The sequence below is a fragment of the Furipterus horrens genome, unplaced genomic scaffold, assembly GCF_987537825.1.
Source record: "Furipterus horrens unplaced genomic scaffold, mFurHor1.1.pri manual_scaffold_3, whole genome shotgun sequence".
Taxonomy (NCBI): domain Eukaryota; kingdom Metazoa; phylum Chordata; class Mammalia; order Chiroptera; family Furipteridae; genus Furipterus; species Furipterus horrens.
The window spans coordinates 67,669,710-67,692,550 of record NW_028327173.1 but is presented as its reverse complement, the minus strand read 5'-3'; the positions used below and the strand labels follow the sequence as shown (position 1 = coordinate 67,692,550).

The 22,841-nt window shown below is 36.9% G+C and overlaps 1 protein-coding gene and 1 pseudogene across 1 annotated transcript in view; both read left to right on the top strand.

Moving 5' to 3' along the window:
* The window catches only part of LOC150015233 (guanylate-binding protein 7-like), a 30,739-nt gene that overhangs the window by 3,025 nt on the left and 4,873 nt on the right, over positions 1-22,841 (top strand). Inside the window, exons 2-7 of the mRNA XM_090269701.1 lie at positions 1,460-1,655; positions 3,638-3,765; positions 10,179-10,288; positions 10,495-10,691; positions 12,100-12,342; positions 13,255-13,535. Of these exons, the coding sequence (XP_090125827.1) occupies positions 1,466-1,655; positions 3,638-3,765; positions 10,179-10,288; positions 10,495-10,691; positions 12,100-12,342; positions 13,255-13,535 (1,149 nt within the window). The 5' untranslated portion in view covers positions 1,460-1,465. The remainder of the gene's footprint in view (positions 1-1,459; positions 1,656-3,637; positions 3,766-10,178; positions 10,289-10,494; positions 10,692-12,099; positions 12,343-13,254; positions 13,536-22,841) is intronic.
* LOC150015234 (cleavage and polyadenylation specificity factor subunit 5 pseudogene) lies at positions 5,758-6,504 on the top strand (annotated as a pseudogene).

Genomic DNA, 22,841 nt, shown 5'->3' with positions numbered 1-22,841 from the left:
GTACCCAGCACATGATAGGTACTCAGAAAACATATGCAGTTAATGAGAAATCAAATCTTTCTGAAACTCCAGATATCTTCTCTGGTCACTCCTTTTCTCCTGCATGTCCCAGTCTGCCTCTACTTATCCCTAATATGTTAATGTTCTCAAGGCTCCAACATCAGAGCTTTGTTTCTCTCTTTCTATTCCTCTTATGCATTATATAAGTAAGGTTGTTTTGTCACTGGACAAGGGCCAGGCCCAGAGTGGGTCTGCCTCAAACTGACCTGTAGTGTGTGGGTTCTTGACTTCATGTAGAAAAGATTTTAGAACAGGAATCCAGGTGATTTTGAGAGTATGTTTATTAATGCTGAGGACAGCAAAAAAAAAAAAAAGAAGAAGAAGAAGAAAGGAAGGACTTAGGGTAGAAGAAGCAACAGAGAGAGCCTAGGCAGTACTCTGCTTTGGCCCCCTAGAATTGTTATTGGAAGGAAGTGAGCTGAGGTGGGGCTGCTCTTAGCTTACTTGGAAGGAACAGTCACAGTGAAAGAAATGAGCCAAAGTGGGTCTGCTTTTAGCTCACGGGAAAGTCAGACAAAAAGGAGGATGTGGAGACAGGATCAGGGGGAAAGACTGAGATGAGCTGCCACTGCCCACTGCTCCCCTGATTGTAAGTCTAGAGGGGACCCTTAGAGTTTAGGAAATAAAGAGTCAAAAGTTCATGCCCAAGAAGAGGCATGGGTGTGCTCTAGAGTGAACCCACACTGCTATCCTTTGACTTGAAGGTTATATCTTTCTTCCGTGTGTGAAAATCTTAGGGGAGGCTTTGAGCAGAATATTCATCAGCTTTCCAGGTGTGTTTTTAATATGCTGATGCTTCAAAATGAGCATGTAAGGGAGGCTGGGATTATTCTATGCTCTACTTTACAGTTTTACTTTTATCTTGGGTCTGTCTGGTTTTAACTGAGTTTTTGTTATTTGTTCCCCTGACTTTATTTGGTTTGGGGTCTAGCTAGACCAAATGTCATTAACTGGTTCTCTGCTCTCTATCTCCCCAGCCAGGGTGATTTAAGCTATGGTTAGGGAGAAGACGAGTAAACCATTTGCTCTCAAGTGTCCTTGGTTAGGGAAGATAAGGTCTTGCAATTCACTAGCTGGTTGTAAGTGTTCAAATTGTTTGGCCTTATTTAATTTTCTTGTCTCACTTTCCAAATTCCATTTGCCCGGAAATTTTCCTAGCTTCTTACTATCCTGCCTCAGTTTTAGGGTTTGTTTATGGATTAATCTGATAATGTCCATAAAGTATCAGTACCAGGCCTTAACACACTAAGCTAAATACTTATCTTTTAGGGACATACAAAATGTAGGAAACTTATATATAAGCTCCAGCAGCATAAAGTTGATATGCAAATGACTTCTGTAACCGTTAGATATGACTTTGGGATCTTGTATTTGACTGAGTTCTTCCTCTGGGTTACAGCTTACCATGGCATCTGGATCCACTACAATGAACCCCATCTGTCTGGTAGAAAACAAGAAAAATCAGCTGAGAGTAAATCCAAAAGCACTTGAGTTTCTTGACAAGCTCTCTCAGCCTGTGGTGGTGGTGGCCATCACAGGGCCATATCATTCAGGAAAATCCTACCTAACGAACCTCCTGGCAGGACAGAACCATGGTGAGTGTTGTTCTGGGCCATCTGCTTGGAAACAGTGATAACACAGACTGATCACACCTCCTTCACAGTCATCTTAAGGAAGAATCAAACTCCCCCCACTGAAGAAAAATTAAATTCTTGTTGAGAAATTTATAACTTTAACTCCATCTGTCCACAAAAATCTCACTCATTTGTTCACTGATAAAGAGATCCCCAGCCCTATCAAAGATCCACCCTACAAGTCATGTACTGGGGAGCTCAGCTCCAGAAGTTATTCCCTTCCTTTCTCCTATATCACTTCTGCCCTAAACTATGGGATAATTTCAGTAACATACAAATATTGTTCAATAGTTCCTGTTTTTAAAAAAGAGTAGGAAGCAGAACAAGCGGCAGTAAATACTGTGTACTTTATATCTCAATGGGGCTACCATCCAATTGTTTGCTTCATTTCAGAGCAAAACTTTGATGAATTTTCTCTCCTTCTCTCCCTTTAATCTTTTTTAATATGAAGAAAAGTGCATACTGCATACATATATGATAAGGTTAATTAAAAGTGGCCATCTGTATAATCACTGCCAAGATCAAGAAATAAAACAACATTAACACCCAAAAGCCCAAATTATGCCCTCTCACACTTCACTAGAGCTCATCAGTGTTTTTATTTTCATGGTGCACTCTTTCACTCTTCTTTAATAAAAATAGTTATATTTTTCTATCAAGTTGCCTTTCTTGGTTCTTACTGAACTTTTAGGACAATCTGCCTATATCCTGTTAAGCATTCTGTCTATGAAGACAATACACTTTTTTTTTTTCTGATGTCTTTCTCTATGACTCAGTAGCTCGTTAGGGGTGTGGGCCTCTGACCACTAAACTAAGGATCTCTAAGAATATCTCTCATTTATTCTCCCTCCTCTCCCTACTGCTCTCTCTTTCCCCTTTTCTTCTTTCCTCTTCTCTTCTTTTTGCTTCTTAATATCCCATGGACTTCTAACAAAACATTTTGTCTGTGTATTTCTTTTAAAGGTATTCTTGACCACCAATAAGGGGAGAATATTTTTCCTTGTCTTGCCTGAATTGTAGGTTCTTTCTTGAGTGATTAATGATTTGAAAACCCTAAGAGAGAGATATCAGTCAAATGGTTCCAACAATGTCCTTTTTATTCTACTTAAGAGAACATCAAGTGAGAACAAGGTCATTTCCCATTGCTGAGGAAGTCTCTACCCTCAAAATATGTCAAGACACCCAAATTGTGATTTTACCACCCTACTCATATCACAGAAAGAACAAAAAGAAAGCGATTTGCACCAAGTCAAGTTCCATGAGCATGACCAGGTCCTTACTCTCTCTGTTGATGACTTGCTTTACATGCTTTTTATTTCTCATAACTAAGAGCAATGACCTTCAATTACACTTTGTCTTTCCTCACTGGGGGAATGGTAACTTAAAATTACTTTGTATTAGTCATAAAGCAAACAAACACTATTACATATAGGAGAATACTGATTACCTCAGGCTTTATATGTCTCTGTGAATAACACCCTGAATGTGGAAATTAAATGGCCTGAGCCATGATGAATCAACTTCCCCTAGATATTTCATCATATTCATTTCTATTCTTCACTGAAGGAAACATTAGGATATGGCAGATGGTTAAAATCCTGGACGGTGGGACATGATATATCATCGGCAGGTTTCTGGGAATATATCTCACATCCTCTTCCGCTGTATGTTTAATTTCAGCTTTTGGAAAAAAGATCTAGAAAATCTCATAGGTCTTTTCCACTTTCTCTTCTATTTTATCCCCACCTGAGGCACTGAGCAAAGAACTCATCATTTATTTAAAAAAAAGAAAAAAAATTGAGGAAAACACAGGGATGAAGGGGAGAAAAAAAATCCACAAAAAGCTGATGTATCATATATGTTCTGGCAGGACACAGACGACCTACTCAGCGGGCCAGACTATCTGCTGTTACTGTATATTGCTTTCTCCTCTTCTTTTGCAGATTTTCCTCTGGGTTCCATGGTGCAGTCTGAAACCAAGGGCATCTGGATGTGGTGTGTGCCCCACCCATCCAAGCCCAAACACACTCTGGTCCTTCTGGACACTGAGGGCCTGGGCAATGTGGGAAAGGTAAGGCAGAGAATCTTCTTTCTTCTTGGTACTCCACTTACATTTTAATTTGCCACCTCAGTTCAAATTTTATAGCATATCCCTCTAAAATACAAATTCCATTATAAATAATGAAGCTAACTTCTTTTCATTGAATTTACTCTCTTGGTAAACTCAATTCTTTGATTAGGAATGGGCCTTACTTTTACACAGGTGCAAATGACACATGTTAATACTTATTGGACAACTGCATTCAGGGCTTTGTGTTAAGTGCTACAGATATGACAGTGAATGATGTAAAGACCCAGAACCTAGTTGTGGAGAAAAGTAATATGCAGTGTTATCAAAACAGAGTGCCATGGTTATAAAAATTGAGAACCTAACCCAGTCATTCCTGAAGGAAGCTATAACCCATGGGATACTGCACGACCATTCTCGGCGGTGCAGATGGACTCCTAGGAAGCTACACCATCATCTCTCGAGACGGACGGCTGCCACCACAATGGAATTGGAGGTAGGACCCATGAAAATGGGTTGCAGTAAAGTAAGCTACTTACATAATCTCCAGAAAAGCTTCAGCCACGGCAGCAATATTTATTCTTTGAAGATGAATTCTGTGCTGACTTCTATAAAAACATGAGTTAAACCCACCAAAAGCACTATTAGCGGATAATATGTGCATTTTGTATTTGTAGTGTTCCATGCAATTCAATCTTTTCTCATTATTTATATTAGTGTGAGTCTAAGTTGAAAGTATCACCAGTGAATCTTTGGCTCCCATTACTGCAAAAAAAAATTTTTTTTAATAAAGAGTAAGGGAATGAATTTAGAAAATCTGAATGTAAAAAGTACTCATAATCAGTTCAATATAAACCCAAGGTGGTCCCCTGATATCTAATAGATTTTAGTTTTCATAAACCTTCTTCTTTTAATCTAGTCACATTTGTCCAGGAAACAAGACATACCAAATTGAACTGCTAGAAGCAGAAGTACTGGCTGCCCTTACAACTCTAGCGCATTTCTGTAGTATCTAATTCTATTGCAAAGTCACTCATGACTTGCCCTGAATCTTCTTCCAGCCTCATCATCTACTCCCACTAACCACACAAATAATTGCTACTTCAATCAAATAAAATAATCTTGTAATACTTTTATATGGCTACACTTCTCACAATTATGATTGGCTTCTGTTGGTCTTACCACTTACATGGTCTCTTTCATGCCACAATTCCACATTCTGCCAATTCTTTAGAGCCCAGCTATTTTCAACCTAATGGGATTGTACTGCTTTCAAACGTAATCACTTCTTGCCCTGAAATCAAAATGCTTTTTCTGGATTTTGCATTCCCCCGTTGCCTTTTACATTATAACATTGGGTTTCACTCCTGGCAGAGTGTATCACCTCTGATACATCTTTATGTTGTGTTTTATATCTCCAGCAAGTCATCTCTGGAAATCAGGGACTGTCCTATGGAACTTTTTATCCACAGGAGCAAATGCAGTAGCTAGCATTTTTTAAGATGCACAGTGAATAGTTGGTGAATTTAATTGAATAGTATTTTTATACCCAATAAGCCTGTGACTGAGAAAAACTTGCAAAGAGATCATTGTCTAATTATTATAACATACTTCTATATTTTAGGCACAAAATTAAATATTTGACAAAATTTTACAATGTTATTTACTTTTATTAATAGCTAAATAAACTCAGGCTATGAGGGGGGTGACAATGTAAATACCCAAAATGAGGTTTGAATTTAGCATTATCTTCACAGTTGCACTATTCACACTAGTATTCAGTCATAGTAGAGCTGACATAGTGCATGAAAAACTGAATAAGTGAATGGAGAGTAGACACCTAAGTCACATCTGACATACACACACTTCCTCTTGCACTCTCAAGTTAATGGCGGGCTACAGCTGCTGAGTGGGATAGATAACCGATTCCCACACCAGGAAAGTCTCCCTGCCTCCCCTTCTTGCTGGAAGTCAGTGCTCACAAGGCATGTCCCAATGGCACCAAATTCTGACAGACCACCTGGCCCCGCGGGGATGGTCAGCAACAAGTGCATAGAGCAGCCCCAGCCCCTCACCTTGGAGCACACCATCAACCTAGACCTTCTCACAATTATACTCTTGCTACAAAAGAGCCCTTCTATGAGGACAGCTCTGTTGCAGCCAGATTTCAGCACATTGGGAAGGAATTTGATAAAATTAGATCAGGATGACTATAGAGGGGGTTCTGATGGTACATGAGCACTGGCTACCCCATGTGTTACTGCTACAGCTAGGAAAATTTTTCTTCAAATTACCCGGTGGTGGACTTCTTACTAAAGAAGATGAAATTGAAAGACTGAAACGCTTAATGACAGAGATACTGGGTGGTCAGGATGCAGTCCTGCAAGGCTGGGTCACTGATGACTGCATTGTAACTGGTTGAGACCAAATTCTGAAGCTTCTCAGTATCCACATATTCCTGCACATATTACAAAACCTAAGGAACATAAGTTGTTTGAGGTTCAAATTCAAGAGCAAGCCTTGTTTACAGTCCCTAAAAATTACAAGCTGGTAACTGCACCATCATTTGAATTGTATGACAATGCACCAGGCTACGGACGCTTCATTTCTAGACTCTCTCAGCTTTTGAGAAGGTTCAATTTTTTATTTTATTTATCAATTTTATATACAATGGAATTCCCACCCCCTGAAACAGTAAAAGAAGCTGTCTCTGTGAGCACAACTCTACACAGTGAAGAATAAACATGGTAGAAAAAATTGTATTTGTTTTATCTCTTTCTCAGTCCCTAAATTACCACCTTCTTTCTATTGTTGAATAGTAAAATTAATATGAAAAACTATATAGTGTTGTAAACAAATGTGATAACATTTGATTTGCTTTTGTTTTTTCTCATACAGTTTTGTACATTAAAGAAAGTAGACTTCCTTTTATTTGCTTTTTTTTTTTTTTTAATTTCACATTAAAGTTGTAAAATTTTTACAGGTGAGGATCATATTTTTCTCTTCCCCAGGCTGGTGACTGTTAAAAGACAATGGCAGGTTTAGATCAGTCAAGCTTATGGGACCCTGGCTCTGGTATCATTCTTGGGGATACACTCCAAGACCATGTACGTTTTAGATCTTTGAGATGAGGATCTTCTATTACTGTGGGGACTAGATTTGCTTGTATAGGCCAAGGTGCAACTCCTTTACCAAATGTTACCCTCTGATGAGTTGGATTACAGCAGGACTCCCAGGGTATTATTCACTGGTACATGTTATACTGGTATGGCCAGATGTTAGTTCATGAGCAATAGACCTTAAACATACGGGAATTCATTAAAATTGATTGGATCATGGAAGTCATGGGAAATGGTATAAAAAAGACTAATCTAAAACTGATTTTGAGTTTTTTTCCTTACATAATGGGTGTATTAATTATTTGTGCTGTTCTGAAATTAGGATAGTTTTTCTTAGAGCCATGGTAAAATGGTGATCTGTGGTCCTGGCCTGCAGTAGCTTGGTTGGTTGGAGCATCGTCTGTTGCTGGTTCGATTCCGGTCAGGACAGATACCCAGGTTAGGGTTCAGTTCCCAGGTTTCCAGCTTGATCCCTGGTTGGAGCACATGCAGGAGACAGCCAATCAGTTCTCGCTTACAAACTTGTTGACTGTAGACTTCATGTAAAGGAAATCGTGTAAAATACAGCTACTTAAAGAAAGGGGATTGGTGTGACTAAGTGTTTAATAAATAGATGGAAGCAAACTTTTGATTAGTTCTTGCATCTTTATAGTACTGATCACAGGGATATTCATTCCCCTGAGTATTGGGCAATCAGAAAGGTATCATGTATTTTTCCCTATTTAGATCTGAGAACAACAGCAATTGTACTCATAACCATTCAAGTTTAGTTGAGGTCCTGTCAAACCTTAGCATCATGAGGGACCAAGTAGTGACTGTAACCATGCCCAAGCTCAGGAGGTGAGAACCAGGCTCCAGGATAAAAATAATGAGTGATTTCCTTTGAAAATGCCACTAGTTCTGTGAGTATTCCTCTCCCCTCAAGGGCTAACAATCCTGCCCCTCTGGTTTATATTAGTATATTTCTAATTTACTGTAATTTTATTGGTGATCTTATTGATTAGCTCAGTCTAAAAGGTTGGGGAAGGCAGAAATGGAGACAGCTCGATCCAGCCCCAGGATAGCTTCTCGCATCCAAGTGAAGAGCTACAGTGACCTCGTGTTTCAAATGTGTTAGCTCTTGCCATCTGGGCTGGGTGGAAAGAGGTGGACGTTTCCTTAGTGTGATGTATAAAGTGCTGTCAGTAAAGGAATGCTTGAGTTGAAGAGTGTCCTATATAACTTAAGCTTTGACCTAGAAATTCTTTCTTGATCACTACTCCTCAGTATAAGTATTCAATAAGTCTTCCATATACTGGGGCCTAAGTAAGAAAAACATTTGACTTAAGCTGGCTGGGTTACTAATCTTGGAATGTAAGAGATATAATTTTAAATGTCAAATTCATAATACACAAACCTAAATTTTAAAATTGTATTTGAAATAGTCGCTTATAGTTGTATCTTATTCTAGTTTCTTGAAGGAAAGAGTAGACTTAGGGAAATTCATATCTATGCGTTCCTACAGCATTAGGAGTGGGTACATTGGCATTCTTAACACTAGATATTTTTATTAAAAAAAGTGTTTATCACAGTTCTTCAAGAACTAATAGTCTTCAATTATGTGTTCCAATTCTCTACATGCTAAATACTGAATAGTTTTTAAATGAGCTCTTAACTGAAATATTTCTGACTGCCTTCTATGTTCCAGGTTTGCTTATTAGTGAGGATCCTCTTTAGTATTGTATAACTGCAATATTTGCCATGTTAATTTCCCATAGTAATCCAAGTAGTGCATATTCTATATAAAACTACTAAATGGCACTGGAGAATATTTAGTTAGTTTAGGGGACCAATTTTTTCAAGTTCTGCACAAAAGTTTTCAATCATATTTAGCACTGACATCCTTTTGAAGAAGTAGATAATACTTAAAATGGCATTATGATAATTCTGTATATGAATCTGTACTTTTCACAGCAGATCTGGATTGTTATCATTGTCTTATTTTGTAACTAGCATGTGTAGTTCAGTTGTTACTTTGGATACTAGTAGTTCTGTTAAACTAGCATCTTTTTTTTTTTTTTTAATAAAACAATCAAATTAGCCAGTCTCCTTTTTTTTCTTCCATGCCTGATTAGAATTAAGGCAGAGGTCTCCAAGACTCAGCAGGCCAGCAAGTAGTCAGTTTAAAATTCCCTTTCTTAAGTGATGTGACCCATGCTCTCAGGTTTCTAACAAATTTATTTTTTAAGAACCTGCTCAGTCACTTGAGATGAAATGCTTCGAGTAGCTTTTCCACATTGGTGTTCCTCAAATGTGATGTTTTTCCTAGTTCATGGGGTTTGGGACATATGTGCCCATTACTGAGACTGTTTCAGAGATGGTGCAGTTTTGTACATCACATGGCCGGAGAAACCTTAGTAACACAAGTCAGCTTCTGCAACATAAGGTTTCATTTCCCATATTGTTTCATTTGTTTTATATCACTTCTTAAACTGGACTCACTTCAGTTTTCCTTTGTTGTTTAAATGTGTGATGAGAAATGTAATACTGTAAAATGGCTTCAGCCATAAAACACATTTTAATATTAACTCATTATATTTATCAAGTTTGTTTTTGTGAAAAAAAAAGACTAACACCCAAGTAAGTCTAGATTAAGCCAGTTTAGGTATAATTTGTATTTTAGTGATCGAATATTGTAAGATGAGAGACAAATTGGGAAAATGTATCTGTTGAGAGAAAAATCAATCTTCTTACAAACTTAAACTTTTGGTCACTGTGTTGACATCTTAGAAAACAGGCATCATTTATAGTTTGGCTTTGAGAATTTTTTGCATATTAAGTTTATAAAAAATACATAAAAAATTGTTTCATTATATGTTTGAAATCATTTTTAAATTTTCAATTATGGTTGACATACATTATTATGTTAGTTTCTGGTGTACAGCCCAGTGATTTATACATTACATAACAAAGTGATCATCCTGATAAATCTCACACCCATATGACACCATAGTTATTAGATTATCAACTATGCTTCCTATGCTGTACTTTACATACCCATGACTATACTCTAACAACCACTTTGTACTTCTTAATCTCTTCACCTTTTTCACTTATCCTTCCAATCTCCCTCCCATCTGACAACCATCAAAATGTTCTCTGTATCTATGACTGTTTCTGTTCTGCTTGTATTTTTAAAGCAAATGTTTGATTAACCGTACTGTTTTTTAATTTAATTTTATTGTCATTTCAACTTAACACTTTAAAACAAACAAAAACCGTAGATGCCTAAAACACCTGCTGTAATGCACTTTCTAGGACGACCCTAAGAATGACTCGTGGATCTTTGCCCTGGCTGTGCTTCTGAGCAGCACGTTTGTCTACAATAGCGTGGGCACCATCGACAACCAGGCACTGGAGCAGATGCAGTATCCTTCCGGGAATCGCACCACCCTGTGTTGTGGAGTGTATGGGAATGCAACTGAGACTACCTTGTTGTTTCTTTCCTTGTGTCAATAATTATGGTTGAGGAGAAAGGGACACAGGGTGAATGGGAATGTTTATAAGAATTGTTTCTGGGTGAGATCTGGAAATTTTGGTATTAGAAATTTCTCATTCCTTAGCTAGCGCCCAGCTACGTGACTGAACTAACACAGCTAATCAGGACAAGATCCTCTCCCAGCTCTGATGAAAAAGATGACTCGGCTGAGTTTGTGAGTTTCTTTCCAGACTTCCTTTGGGCTGTACGTGATTTCACGCTGCAGCTGGAGTTAGATGGATGCACCATCACAGGAGACAAGTACCTGGAGAGTGCCCTGAAGTTGATACCAGGTAACAGAAGATGGTCTGGGTGGTGGAAGGTTCAGTAGGATCAACTGAGCCCTGTGAATCAGCACGTAAGGTCCATCTTTATTTCGTATTGCATTGTGGCCCATGGTAATGGTGAGATGTGTATAACCGTTGGGTATGGTTTCAGTTATTATTATTATTTTAAAAACTCCAGTGATAGAATTTAAGCTGGCTGATAAAACGTAGTATTCAATATTGGACCAAATAATTTTTAAAAATTGACACCATGAAAAAAATTTAGAGACTTAAAATCACTGCTAAAACTTCCTAAGGCTTAAATATTTGTGTTATATTAAGTTCAGAGCTTCTGTATTTTTATTCAGAGAAAAATGCCCTTTAATATAGAACATGGTAAACACAGACTCACAAACATTCAAGTGACTTTATTTTTGAAATATATTTTTATAGTCTATATTACTAATCTGCATAGTTATATCCTTCATATAAAGGATATTTATACACTAAATGTTTCAAAAAATCATTGACATATCTTTCCAGAAAGACTATCAAATCCTTTATTATCTGTTTTTCATAACATTTGTCTCTTCATTCTATATCTTCATACAATATGTTATCATGTTAATATAATAAATTCATTACAGAGAGTACAGTTAGCAGAGAGAATAATAGGTAATACCTAGAAGCATATTTATTTTTTCTTAATCATTTATTTATTCATGCAACAGTCATTTATTGAAGAGCTAATATGTGCCCAGATTCCCTCTGTGTAATTGTCACATTCAATATAATCTGATATAGAGAACAGGTAAGGTCTCCAAGTGGCATTAGGTTAACCTTACTTTCTGTTGGTGTCTGCTAAAAAAGTTCTCTGAACATATTTATATTGTGTTTATTTTTTTAACTCTGATTTTTAGGAGTTTTTCTTTACTACTCATAGTATTGTCTGTCCTTCACATGAAATTTTCCCCAGAAGTATCATAAATATCCTTATTTATCCCAGGAAATAAGTTACTCTTACTTTAGACCTCACATTCTATTTTTGACATGAAGACTGTAATATCAAAAGCATTTCTGGCATTTTGGGGGATTAATCTATTATTCAAAAAACATCTAATACATAATCAAGACACAGAACACTGTGAAAGAGCTAAGGAAAGCAATCATGAGATTCTTCACATGGGATCAATGTTCCCCCACCCCCCCTTCTTCTTCAGAAGTACTTCCTTTACTCCTGGACCTGGAGAATAAATAAATAAATAAAATTTCTACGTTTTGGGTAGATTAGCATTAGATTGCTTTGCATGATTAAATAAAAGGAGATTTACAGGCACCAGTCTTAAAGTGATATAAAGATCCCTGGAAATGAAAGTCTTCAATCTTGTTGCCTGCAGACTGTCTCATCTATCATTGCTCTTTTTCTTTTCTACAGGTGAGGATCCTCAAATCCAGAAATCCAACATGTCTAGAGAATTTATCAGAAAGTTCTTTCCAAAGAGGAATTGCTTTGTCCTTGCGCAGCCTACAAATAACAAAGAATTATTAGAGCATATGGAGGAGGTGTCAGAAAACCAACTAGGTTTGACTTTCCAGGAGCAATCCAAAAATTTCTGTCAATATATCTTCACACATGCAAAAACCAAGACCATAAGAGAAGTCAATGTTACTGGAAATGGTGCGTCTTCTTTGTTACAGCATGTCTTTCTGCAGTTCACTGTGTGTGATTGCACTCTAGGTTTGCTGGTAATTTTGTTTTTTTCTCTATGTGATATGGAAAAGCAGAAATTCATGCCACATGTGGACATGCATGTTTTTTCATTAAAGTTTCCCTAATGAAGGATATAAGAAGGATATATTAGTGTATGAAACTTATACGCTAATGACATAAGCACACGCTACTGTTTGGGGTAGAAATTGGCATGATGATGATGATAAACCATGAATTCAGTGTGTCTTAATAGGATACACTAGATATTTTGTGAATTTATACCATTTAAAAAATTTATAACAAAACATGGGCCTATGAAAGCTCATTAGAGTTTGACAAGCAAATTTATCCATAGCTTTATGTACAGGGCTACATTCATGAACATGCGACCTGGGCAGACATAGTTCCATGTACTGAGATGTGCCCACGCTTGGTTTAATGCTTGGGTAACTGTCCTGAAATTCTTGATAATTTTTTAAAGGGGTCCCATATTCATTTTGTAATAGTGTCCACAAATTATCTACATTACTTACCTATAAAATAAACTCTTTTAAAATTTCAATGGGTAAGTATTCTAGAAAATTTTTGAACATATTTGTTGAAATTATTTTAATATAATATGATGAATTTCATAAATCAATATAGAGTGAGTATAATGCACAGTAATATTATTATTAGAAAGTGGATGCAAAAGAAAAAGGAAGGTGAGGCAAGTATGAGGACAAAGAGGAACATGAGAAGAAGAAAAAGAAAACAGAAAACTTTATTTCAATAAAATTGTTATGATTTTTTGGAAAACTGATCTCTAAAGCTTGTAAACAATGAAAAACATTGACTGAGAAGTTTTTGTTCATTTCCTAAATATCATGTGTCATTCAGGGCTGGGGACTCTGGTAAAGACCTATGTGGATGCCATCAACAGTGGAGCAGTGCCTTGTTTGGAGGATGCAGTGACAACTCTGGCCCAGCTTGAGAACTCAGCGGCCTTGCAGAGGGCAGCTGACCACTACAGCCAGCAGATGACCCAGCAAGTGAGCTTTCCAACAGACACACTCCAGGAGCTGCTAGACCTGCACACAGCCTGTGAGAGGGAAGCCATTAAAGTGTTTATGGAGAACTCCTTCAAGGATGACAACCAGGTGTTCCAGAGGAAGCTTATGGTAATATGCCTAAGCATACAACCATTCTGAAAACTGTCCTTCTAAGTGATGCCTAGATCCCCTTTTTGTGACTCCACAGTTCATGTGTTTCTCATTGTAGAATGAGCATGGATTCTTCTGAGTGACAGGGCCCTATAGGCTACAGCCCATGCTTTTCCTAAAATATTAGTTCTTTATGCTCTGTTACTGCAAAACAAAACAGCATGCACGTAGCAGCTTAAAACAACACACATTTATTAGCTCACAGTTCTTCAGGTCAGATTCCAGCACAAGATATGGGTGTCCTGCTCAGTGTAGCACAAGCTGAAAACAAGGTTCACATAGGCTTGTAATATCAAATGGAGGTTCTGGGAAACTCCCCTCCATCATCAAACCAGCAATAGTGCAACGTACCATTGTATTGTTTCTAATCTCTCTGACTGCTTCTCTGTCATTAACTGAAGAAATCTTTTAAAGGACTCATTTGGTTAGGTAATGAGCACCTGGAAATTTCCATCCTAAAGTTATGTGGGCTGTATAACAATCTAATCATAGGATTAATATTCATCATATCCACAGGCCCAAAGACTATGTATGGAGTAGACACCAGGGGACAGAAGTCTTAGAAAACATCATAATTTTACTTACTATATGTACCTTCACTGAGAGTTTGCCTCTGAGTTTATCTTTAACTGTCTTGCAGGTTACAAAAATCTCTCCAACCATATCAAAGAAAACAAATTTCATTTAAATGTATAAGTACAGCAAATAAATTTTGATTCTACATTTTTGCATAATCAAACCCTCATTGAAAAAAATCATCATGGTCTAAAACTCTGTTCAGACCCCACAACTCATTAGAGGGCAAGTGATTTTATATATATATATTTTTTTTCATCCATAGCAACCCACATTTGCAGAGGGAAGTCTTGTTGAACTTCTCGTTGTCAATTAATCCAACTACTGATACAGAAACCATGTGTAATACTGGATTGCATATTTGAAAGTTGCTAAAGAGTAAATCTTACAACTCATCAAAAGAAAAATAACTATTTGTAACTACATAAGGTGAGGGATGTTAATTAGACTTATTGTGGTGATCATTTCACAATATCCACAAATATCAATTAATTAAATTGTTCTCTTGAAACTATTGCAATGTTATATTTCAATTATATACCAGTTAGGAAAAAGCACCATGTAGTTCACATCTACCAACCCCATTATTACACAGCTGTTGAGCCTGAGCCAAAGCGAATAAGAGACTTTCACAGTGATGTCTGTCATTCCAATTCCCAGTCCACCCTGATACTGTCAGACTGCTTCTTTTATTTTTACTTTTATTGCTTTTAATTACAGTTGACATACAATGTTATATTTGTTGATATATTAGTTATATCAACATAGTGATTAGATAATTATATAACTTAAAGAATGATCACCTCAATAAGTCTAGTACCCATCTAACACCAGACAAAGTTATTACTGTATTATTCACTACATTCCCTATGCTGTACCTTACATCCCCAGGACTGTTTTTATAACTGGTAATTTGTACTTCTTAATCCCTTCCCCTTTTTCACCTGTCCCTCCAAACAGCCTCCCATCTAGCAACCATCAATTTGTTCTCTGTTATCAGTTGTTTTCATTTTGTTGTTACATTTACTTTATTTTTTTAGATGCCACATATAAGTGAAAGTATATGGTATTTGTCTTTCTCTGTCTGACTTATTTCATTTAGTATAATACCTTTTCAGTCCATCCATGTTGTTGCAAATGCCAAAATTTCATTCTTTTATATGGCCAAGTAATATTTCATTGTATATATATATACATATATATATATACAACTTCTTTACCAATTGTCTATTGATAGACATTTAAGTTGCTTTTGTATCTAAGCTTTTGTAAATAATGCAGCAATAACATAGGGGTTCATATATTTTTTCAAATTAATGTTCTGGATTTCTTCAGGTACATACCCAACAGTGAAATTGCTGGGTCATACAGTAATTTTATTTTAAGTTTTTGGAAATCTTATTGTTTTCCATGGTGGGTGCACCAACTTAAAATCCCACTAACAGTGCATGATGGTTCCCTTTTCTCCACATCATTGAAAACACTTGTTGTTGCTGATTTATTGATTAGCCATTCTGACAGGTGTTAAGTGATATCTCATTGTGGTTCTAGTTTGCACTTTCTTCATGTTTAGTGATGTTGAACATATTTTTATATGTCTCTTGACGATCTGTATATTCTCTTTGGAGAAGTATCAATTCAGGTCCTCTGCCCATTTATTAATTGGATTTGTGTGTGTGCATGTGTAAAGTTGAATGAGTTACTCATATTTTTTGGACATTAACCCCATATCAGTTGTATCATTGGCAAATACAACAGGTTCTCTTTTTGTCTTGTTGCTGGTTTTCTTCACTCTGCAAAATCATTTTAGTTTGAGGTAGACTCATTTCTTTATTTTTTCTATTGTTTCCATTATATCCAAATATATATGTTAGTAAGAGTAATGTCAAAAGTTTACTGCCTATGTTTTTCACTAGTTATATCATTTCTGGTCTTACATTTAAGTCTCTAATCAATTTTGTGTTTTTTCTTGTTTGTATCTGTCCAGTTTTCCCAACACTATTTATTGAAGAGACTCTCTTTACCGTATTGTATATTTTTGACTCCTTTGTCATACATTAATTGACCACATAGGCAGAGGATTATGTCAGGGATCTCTATTCTCTTCCAGTGTGTATGTGTCTGTTTTTATGCTACTACTGTGCTATTTTGATTACTATAACATATTATATACTTTCATAAAAAGTAGCATGATGCCTCCAATTTTTTCTTTCTCAATATTAATTTGTTTATTCAGGGTGTTTTGTGATTTCATATAAATTTTAGGACTAGTTAGCCTTTTGAAAAACGTCATTGGTATTTTGATAGGAATTGCATTAAATCTGTAGATTGCTTTAGATATGGACATTTTAATGATGTTAATTCTTCTGACCTATGAGCACAGTATGTCCTTCCATTTATTTGTAACTTCTTCAATTTCTTTTATCAATGTCTTATAGTTTTCCAAGTACAAGTATTTACCTCATTGATTAAATTTATTTCTAGATATCTTATTCTTTGTGATGCAATCATAAATGAGGTTGTTTTCTTAATCTCTCTTTCTGGTAGTTCATTATTATGTATTAAATGCAATTGATTTCTGAATATTTATTTTGTGTCTTTGTACTTTCTGAATTTCTTTATTAGTCTAACAGTTTTTTTGGTGGACTCTTTGAGCTTCTCTCTATATAATATCATGTTACCTGCAATTAATGACAGTTTTACTTCTTCCTTTTCAATTTGGACGCCTTTTATTTCATTTTCTTGTCTGATTGTTGTGGCTAGGATTTCCAATAGTGTGTTGAATAAAAGTGGTGAAAGTGGACATGCTTGTCTTTTCCTGACCTTAACGAAAAAGCTTTGGCCTTTTCACCATTGAGTATGATGTTAGTTGTGGGTTTGTCATATATGCCCTTTATTATGTTAAGGCATGAATTTGCTGAGTTTTTTTTTTATCGTAAGTGAATGCTGGATATTTTCAAATGTTTTTTCTGCATTAATTAATATGATTATATAATTTTTATCCTTCATTTTATTTATGTGGTGTATCACATTAATTGATTTGTGAATATTGAACCAAACTTGCATCCCAGGAATAAATTCCACTTGATCATGGAGTAGGAACTTTTTAATGTATTGCTGAATTTGGTTTGCTAATATTTGTTGAGGATTTTTTCATCTGTATTCATCATATTGACTTATAATTTTCTATTTTTGTACTTGTTTTGTTTGGTTTTGATATTAGGATAATGCTGACCTCTTAAAATGTGTCTGGGTGTCTTCACTCTTCTTCAATTTTTAGAATAATTTGAGAAGAATAGGTATTAATTCTTCTTTGAATGTTTGCTAAATTCACCTTTGAGACCATGTGGCCCAGGGCTTTTGTTTGTTGGGAGTTTTTTGATTATTGATTCAATTTTATTAGCAGTTATCAATCTGTTCAGATTATCTATTTCTTCCTGATTCAGCTTTGGATGACTTTATGTTTCTAGGGATTTCTTCAAGATTGTCCAAATTATTAGCATATAATTATTCATAATATATGCTCGTTATAGTCTTTTGTATTTCTGTTGTGTCAGTTGTCACTTCTCTTCTTTCATTTTTTAAAAAATTTTATTTACTTGGGTCCTCTCTTTTTTTCCCCTAAAGTCTGGTTAAAGGCTTATCAATTCTGTATATCTTTTCAAAGAATCAGTTCTTGGTTTCACTGATCTTTTCTATTAGTTTTTTAGACTCATTTATTCCCATTCTGAACTTTTTTATTTCCTTTCTTCTTCTCACTTTGGGGTCTGTTTATTATTTTTTTCTAGTTTTTTTAGTGTGATGATAGTTTGAGATTTTTCTTGTTTCTTGATGTAGGCTTTTATTCCTATACATTTCCCTCTTAGAGCTCTATTATCTGTATTTCATAGATTTGGGGTAGTTTGTTTTTATTTTCATTTATCTCAAGGTATCTTTCTAATGTTTTTCTTTTGATCTCATTGTTAACCCTTCCATTGTTTAGTGGTATGTTATTTGGCCTCCACGTTTGTGTGCTTTTCAATTTTCTTCTTGTAATTCATTTCTAGTTTCCTACCATTATGATCAGAGAAGATGCTTGTTACAAATTCGAGCTTTGAAAATTTATTGAGACTAGCTTTGTGGCCTAACATGTGCTCTATCCTGAAAAATGTCCATGTACACTTAAAAAGAATTTATGGACTTCCGGCCAAGATGGAGGCATAGACAGACACACTGCATCTCCCTCCACAACTAAGAAGTAATACAACTACCTCAAAACTAGAAACAACCAGAAGTTCCAGAAAATCAAACTGTATGGAAGCCCAGCAAACAAAGATATAAAGAAGAAATACTCATCCAGACAGGTAGGAAGAGCGGAGCCAGGGTGGAGAGGACACGATGTGTTGGCAGCAGCAACAGCAGCAGCGGCAGTCTGGCAGATAGCACAGTCACACATTTTAAAGTCAGGAGGGACACCTGGGGAGCCTTCTCGCTCCTAATCAGACCTAGCAACTCATGGTCCCAGCACCGGGGAAAATCAAGCTTCATTGCTTCTGACTGTGCAGACCAGTGGGGGTTGGGGTGAAGACAGAAACTGCCAGTCTCTCAGCAGAGTCCGCTTGTTTAAGGGGCCCCCACGGTCCCAGAATGTTCGCAGACCCACCCACTCTGGGAACAACAGCCAGGGCAGCATCTAGAGCAGCGCCAGTCCGGCACGGAAGTGGGAGAGGTGCCTGGAAAAGGGGCGAGTGCTGGGCAGGCGGAATTGTTCCCTCTCGGACCCCTCCTCCACATAAAGCACCATAACGTGGTGAAACAGGTCGTTCTGTACTGACGAATTGCTAAGGCTCCGCCCTTTGCAACGTAACATGAGCAAGAGCTCTACCTGGGACACAGAGGCAAACAAACACTGGAGCCTGTCAGAATGAGGAGGCAGAGAAGTATTGCCTCAAAGGGGGAACAGATCAAGGTTCCAGTGGGAGAACTAAGTGACGAGGAGATAGCCAACCTAACATGAGGAGATAGACAACCTAACAGACACAGAATTAAAAACACTGGTGATAAAGATGCTCACAGGCTTGACAGATATGCTTGAGTATGGCAAATGCATAAGAGAAGTGAAGACTATGCTAAGTGACATGAAGGAAAATCCACACAAAACCAATGGTGAAGGGAAGGAAACTGGGGTTGAAATCAATGATTTGAAACATGATGAAGAAAAAAAAACAGTCACTCAGTGCAGAATGAGGAAGTAGGAATTGAAAAAAATAAGGAAAACTTCCCAAATTTTGTGAAGAAGATGGACATACAGGTCTGGGAAGCACGGAGGGTCTTGGGTGAGCTGGACCCAGAGGGGACCACACCAGGACACATCATGACTGAGAAGCCAAAGGTGAAAGATAAAGACAGAGTCCTGGGGGCAGCAGGAGAGAGGCAGAGAGTTGCCTACAGGGTGTGCCTATAGGACTATCAGCTGATTTCTCAGAGGACACTTTGCAGGCAGGAAGGGACTAGCAAGTAGTATTCCATGTGATGAAAGGCAACCTACAACCAGGACTACTTTATCCAGCAAGGCTATCATTTGAAATGGAAGGGCAGATGAAGTGCTTTCCAGACAAGGTGAAGCTAAAGGACTTCATCATCACCAAGGTATCATTATGTGAAATGTCAAAGTGACTTACTTAAGAAAAAGAAGATCAAAACTATAAACACCAAGATGACAACAAACTCACAATTATCAACAACTGAATCTAAAAAATAAGAACAAAATCCAACTAAGCAAAACAGAATAGAAACAGAATCATAGGTATGGGGATCATTTGGAGGGTTATCAGCTGGGAGAGGGAAGAAGGGGAGAAATGGGGAAATGGTGCAGGGATTAAGAAGCATAATCGATTGGTTCAAAATAGACAGGGGGAAGTTAAGAATAATATAGGAAGGGTGAAGCCAAAGAACTTATATGCATGACCCATGGACATGAATTAAGGGGGGTGGGATTGCTGGAGGGAAGGGGGGTACTGGGCAGAGGGAAGCAAAGAGGAAAAAAACTGGAACTACTGTAACAACATAATCAATAAAATACACTTTAAAAAATTTATTATCTTCTGCTTTTGAGAGAAATATCATGAAAATACCAGTTCAGTCCACCTGGTCTAATGTGTTATTCAAGACCACTGTTTCCTTGCTTATTTTTTATCTGGAGATCTTCCTTTGATGTCAATGGCATGTTAAATTCCTCTACTATAACTGTATATTGTCAATGTCTCCCTTTATGTCTATTAATATTTGCTGATATCAGTACTTAGATACTCCTACTTTGGGTGCATAGATGTTAATAAGAGTTATATCCCCTTGCTTGATTGATCCTTTATCATTATTAAATGCCCTTCTTTCTCTCTTGTTATATAGCCTGTGTTTTAAAGTCAATTTTGTCTGATATAAATTGCTACCACAGTTTCTTTTCATCTCCATTTTCATGAAGTATTTTTTTCCATCTCTTCATTTTCAGCTTGTATGTATCTTTCTATCTGAAATGGGTCTCTTGTAGGCAGTATATACACAAGTCTTGTGTTTTTATCCATTCACTGCCTTACGATTTTGATTGGAGCATTTAGTCTATTTACATTTAAAATAATTATTGGTGAGCATGTAGTTACTGCCATTTTATTTTTTACTGGTTGCAGTTTGTAGTTCTTTTCTGTTTCTTTCTTATTCTCTGGCTCTCTTCTACCTTAATAACTTCCCATAGTGTTCTGTCTGCATTTCTTTCTCTTTATTTCTTGTATATCTCCTGTAGACTTTTGGTTTGTAGTTACCATGTGCTTCTTATATACCAAGCTATGTTCATGCCAGTCTATTTTCAGTAGAGTTGCTTAACTTTGAACACATTCCAAAATACATAATCTTCCTACCTTTGCCTTTTAACCCCTGTATTAGCTTTATATTTGGTTGGTCCACTACTTTTACTAAATGTTTGGACTTGCCAGTGAGAATTATTTTCTTTCCTATACTTTCTTATTCATATTTTTTTATCTATTCTTTTTTACTTAAAGAAGTCCCTTTAGCAATTCTTGTAATATTGCCTTGGTGATGATGAACACCTTTAGCTTTTTTTTTTTTTTTTTTTTTTTTTGGTCGATAAAACTCTATTTTGTTCAATTTTAAATGAAAGTATTGCTTGGTAGAGGAATCTTGGATTATGTCTCTGATTTTCACTACTTCCACTATTTTATGCTAAATGTCTCTGGCCTGCAAAGTTTCTGTTGCTAAATCAGCTGAGAGTCTTATAGGAGCTCCCTTGTACGTAACTAACTGCTTCTCCCTGGCTGCTTTAAAATTTTCTCTTTATCTCTTACCTTGGGCACTTTATTGTAATTATGCTATATCTTAGCATAGGCCTGTTTGGGTTCATCTTATTTGGGACTCTCTGCACTTCCTGGACTTATATGTCTATTTCCTTCAACAGGTTAAGCAAGTTTTCAGTCATTATTTATTTAAATAGGTTTTAAATCCCTTGCTCTCTCTCTTCGCCTACTGATACTTCCATTATGCAAATATTGGTATACTTGATGCTTTCTCTAAGGTCTCTTAAACTATCATCATTTTTGTAATGCCTTTTTCTTTTTGCTGTTCATATTGTGAGTTCTCTGCTACCTTGTGTTCCAGATTAGTGATTTGATCCGCTGCTTAATTTAATTGGCTTTTGATTCCCTTTAATGTTATTTTTCATTTTAGTTATTGTATTCTTCATTTTCTGTGGGTTCTTTTTATGTTTTCTGTTCCTATTTTTGTGTTTTCTATCTCTTTGTGTAACTTCTCACTGAGTTCATCTATTCCTTCCTTAAGTTCATTTAACATCCTTATAAACAGTATTTTGAACTCTTCATCTGGTATATTGTTTGTCTCCATTGCATTTAGCTCTCTTTTCTTTCTTTTGGGATATGTTTATGTCTCTTCATTTGTGGTGATTCTCTGTATTTGTTTCTATATATATGAAGTAGATCTGCTACCTCTTCCAGTCTTGGCACAATGGCCTCATGTACTAGATGTACTATAGGGCCCAGTGGTATAGTCTTCCTGGTCACCTGAGTTGGCTGCTCCAGGGATGTCCCTTTGAGGGTTCTGTGTGCCCTTCTTTGTAGTTGAGACTTGATTGCTGTTGGCACATCAGTGAGTGGAATGGACCCTCAGGCTGATTGGCTATAAGGACTGCCAATGACTACAGGGGATGAGCTGTTGTGTGAGCACTGATCTCACAGTACAGGAGTCTCTTCAGCAGGGCTCTGGTGTCAGCCAAATCTGCCCTTCAGATGTCTTTTTGGAGCTGATTAAGTGGTGCTCTGGGGTGGTCTGAAGCCAGCTACCGGGTACGTTGCTTCTGAAGCCTCTTAGGAGATGTTTCAATGCAGGCCAAGGTCAGCTGCCATTTGTACCTTGTTTGGGGTCTCCTGGTGGAAGTTACAAAATGATCTATAGTTGGTTGCCACTTGCACTGAGTTTGGAGGTTCTGTCAATAGGTCAGTTGGCACTGATGCCGGGCTTGGAACTCTGTGGTGGGTGCCATGATGTGAACTGAAGCCTGCCACCAGTTTGCTGGACTTATGGCTGCTTACTTGAAGCTAACTTTTAAGTCATCACTGGCTACAGCTTATGCTAGGCTTGGTGGCACCTGATGGGAGTTACATGCAATTTGAGACCAGTATCTGCTTA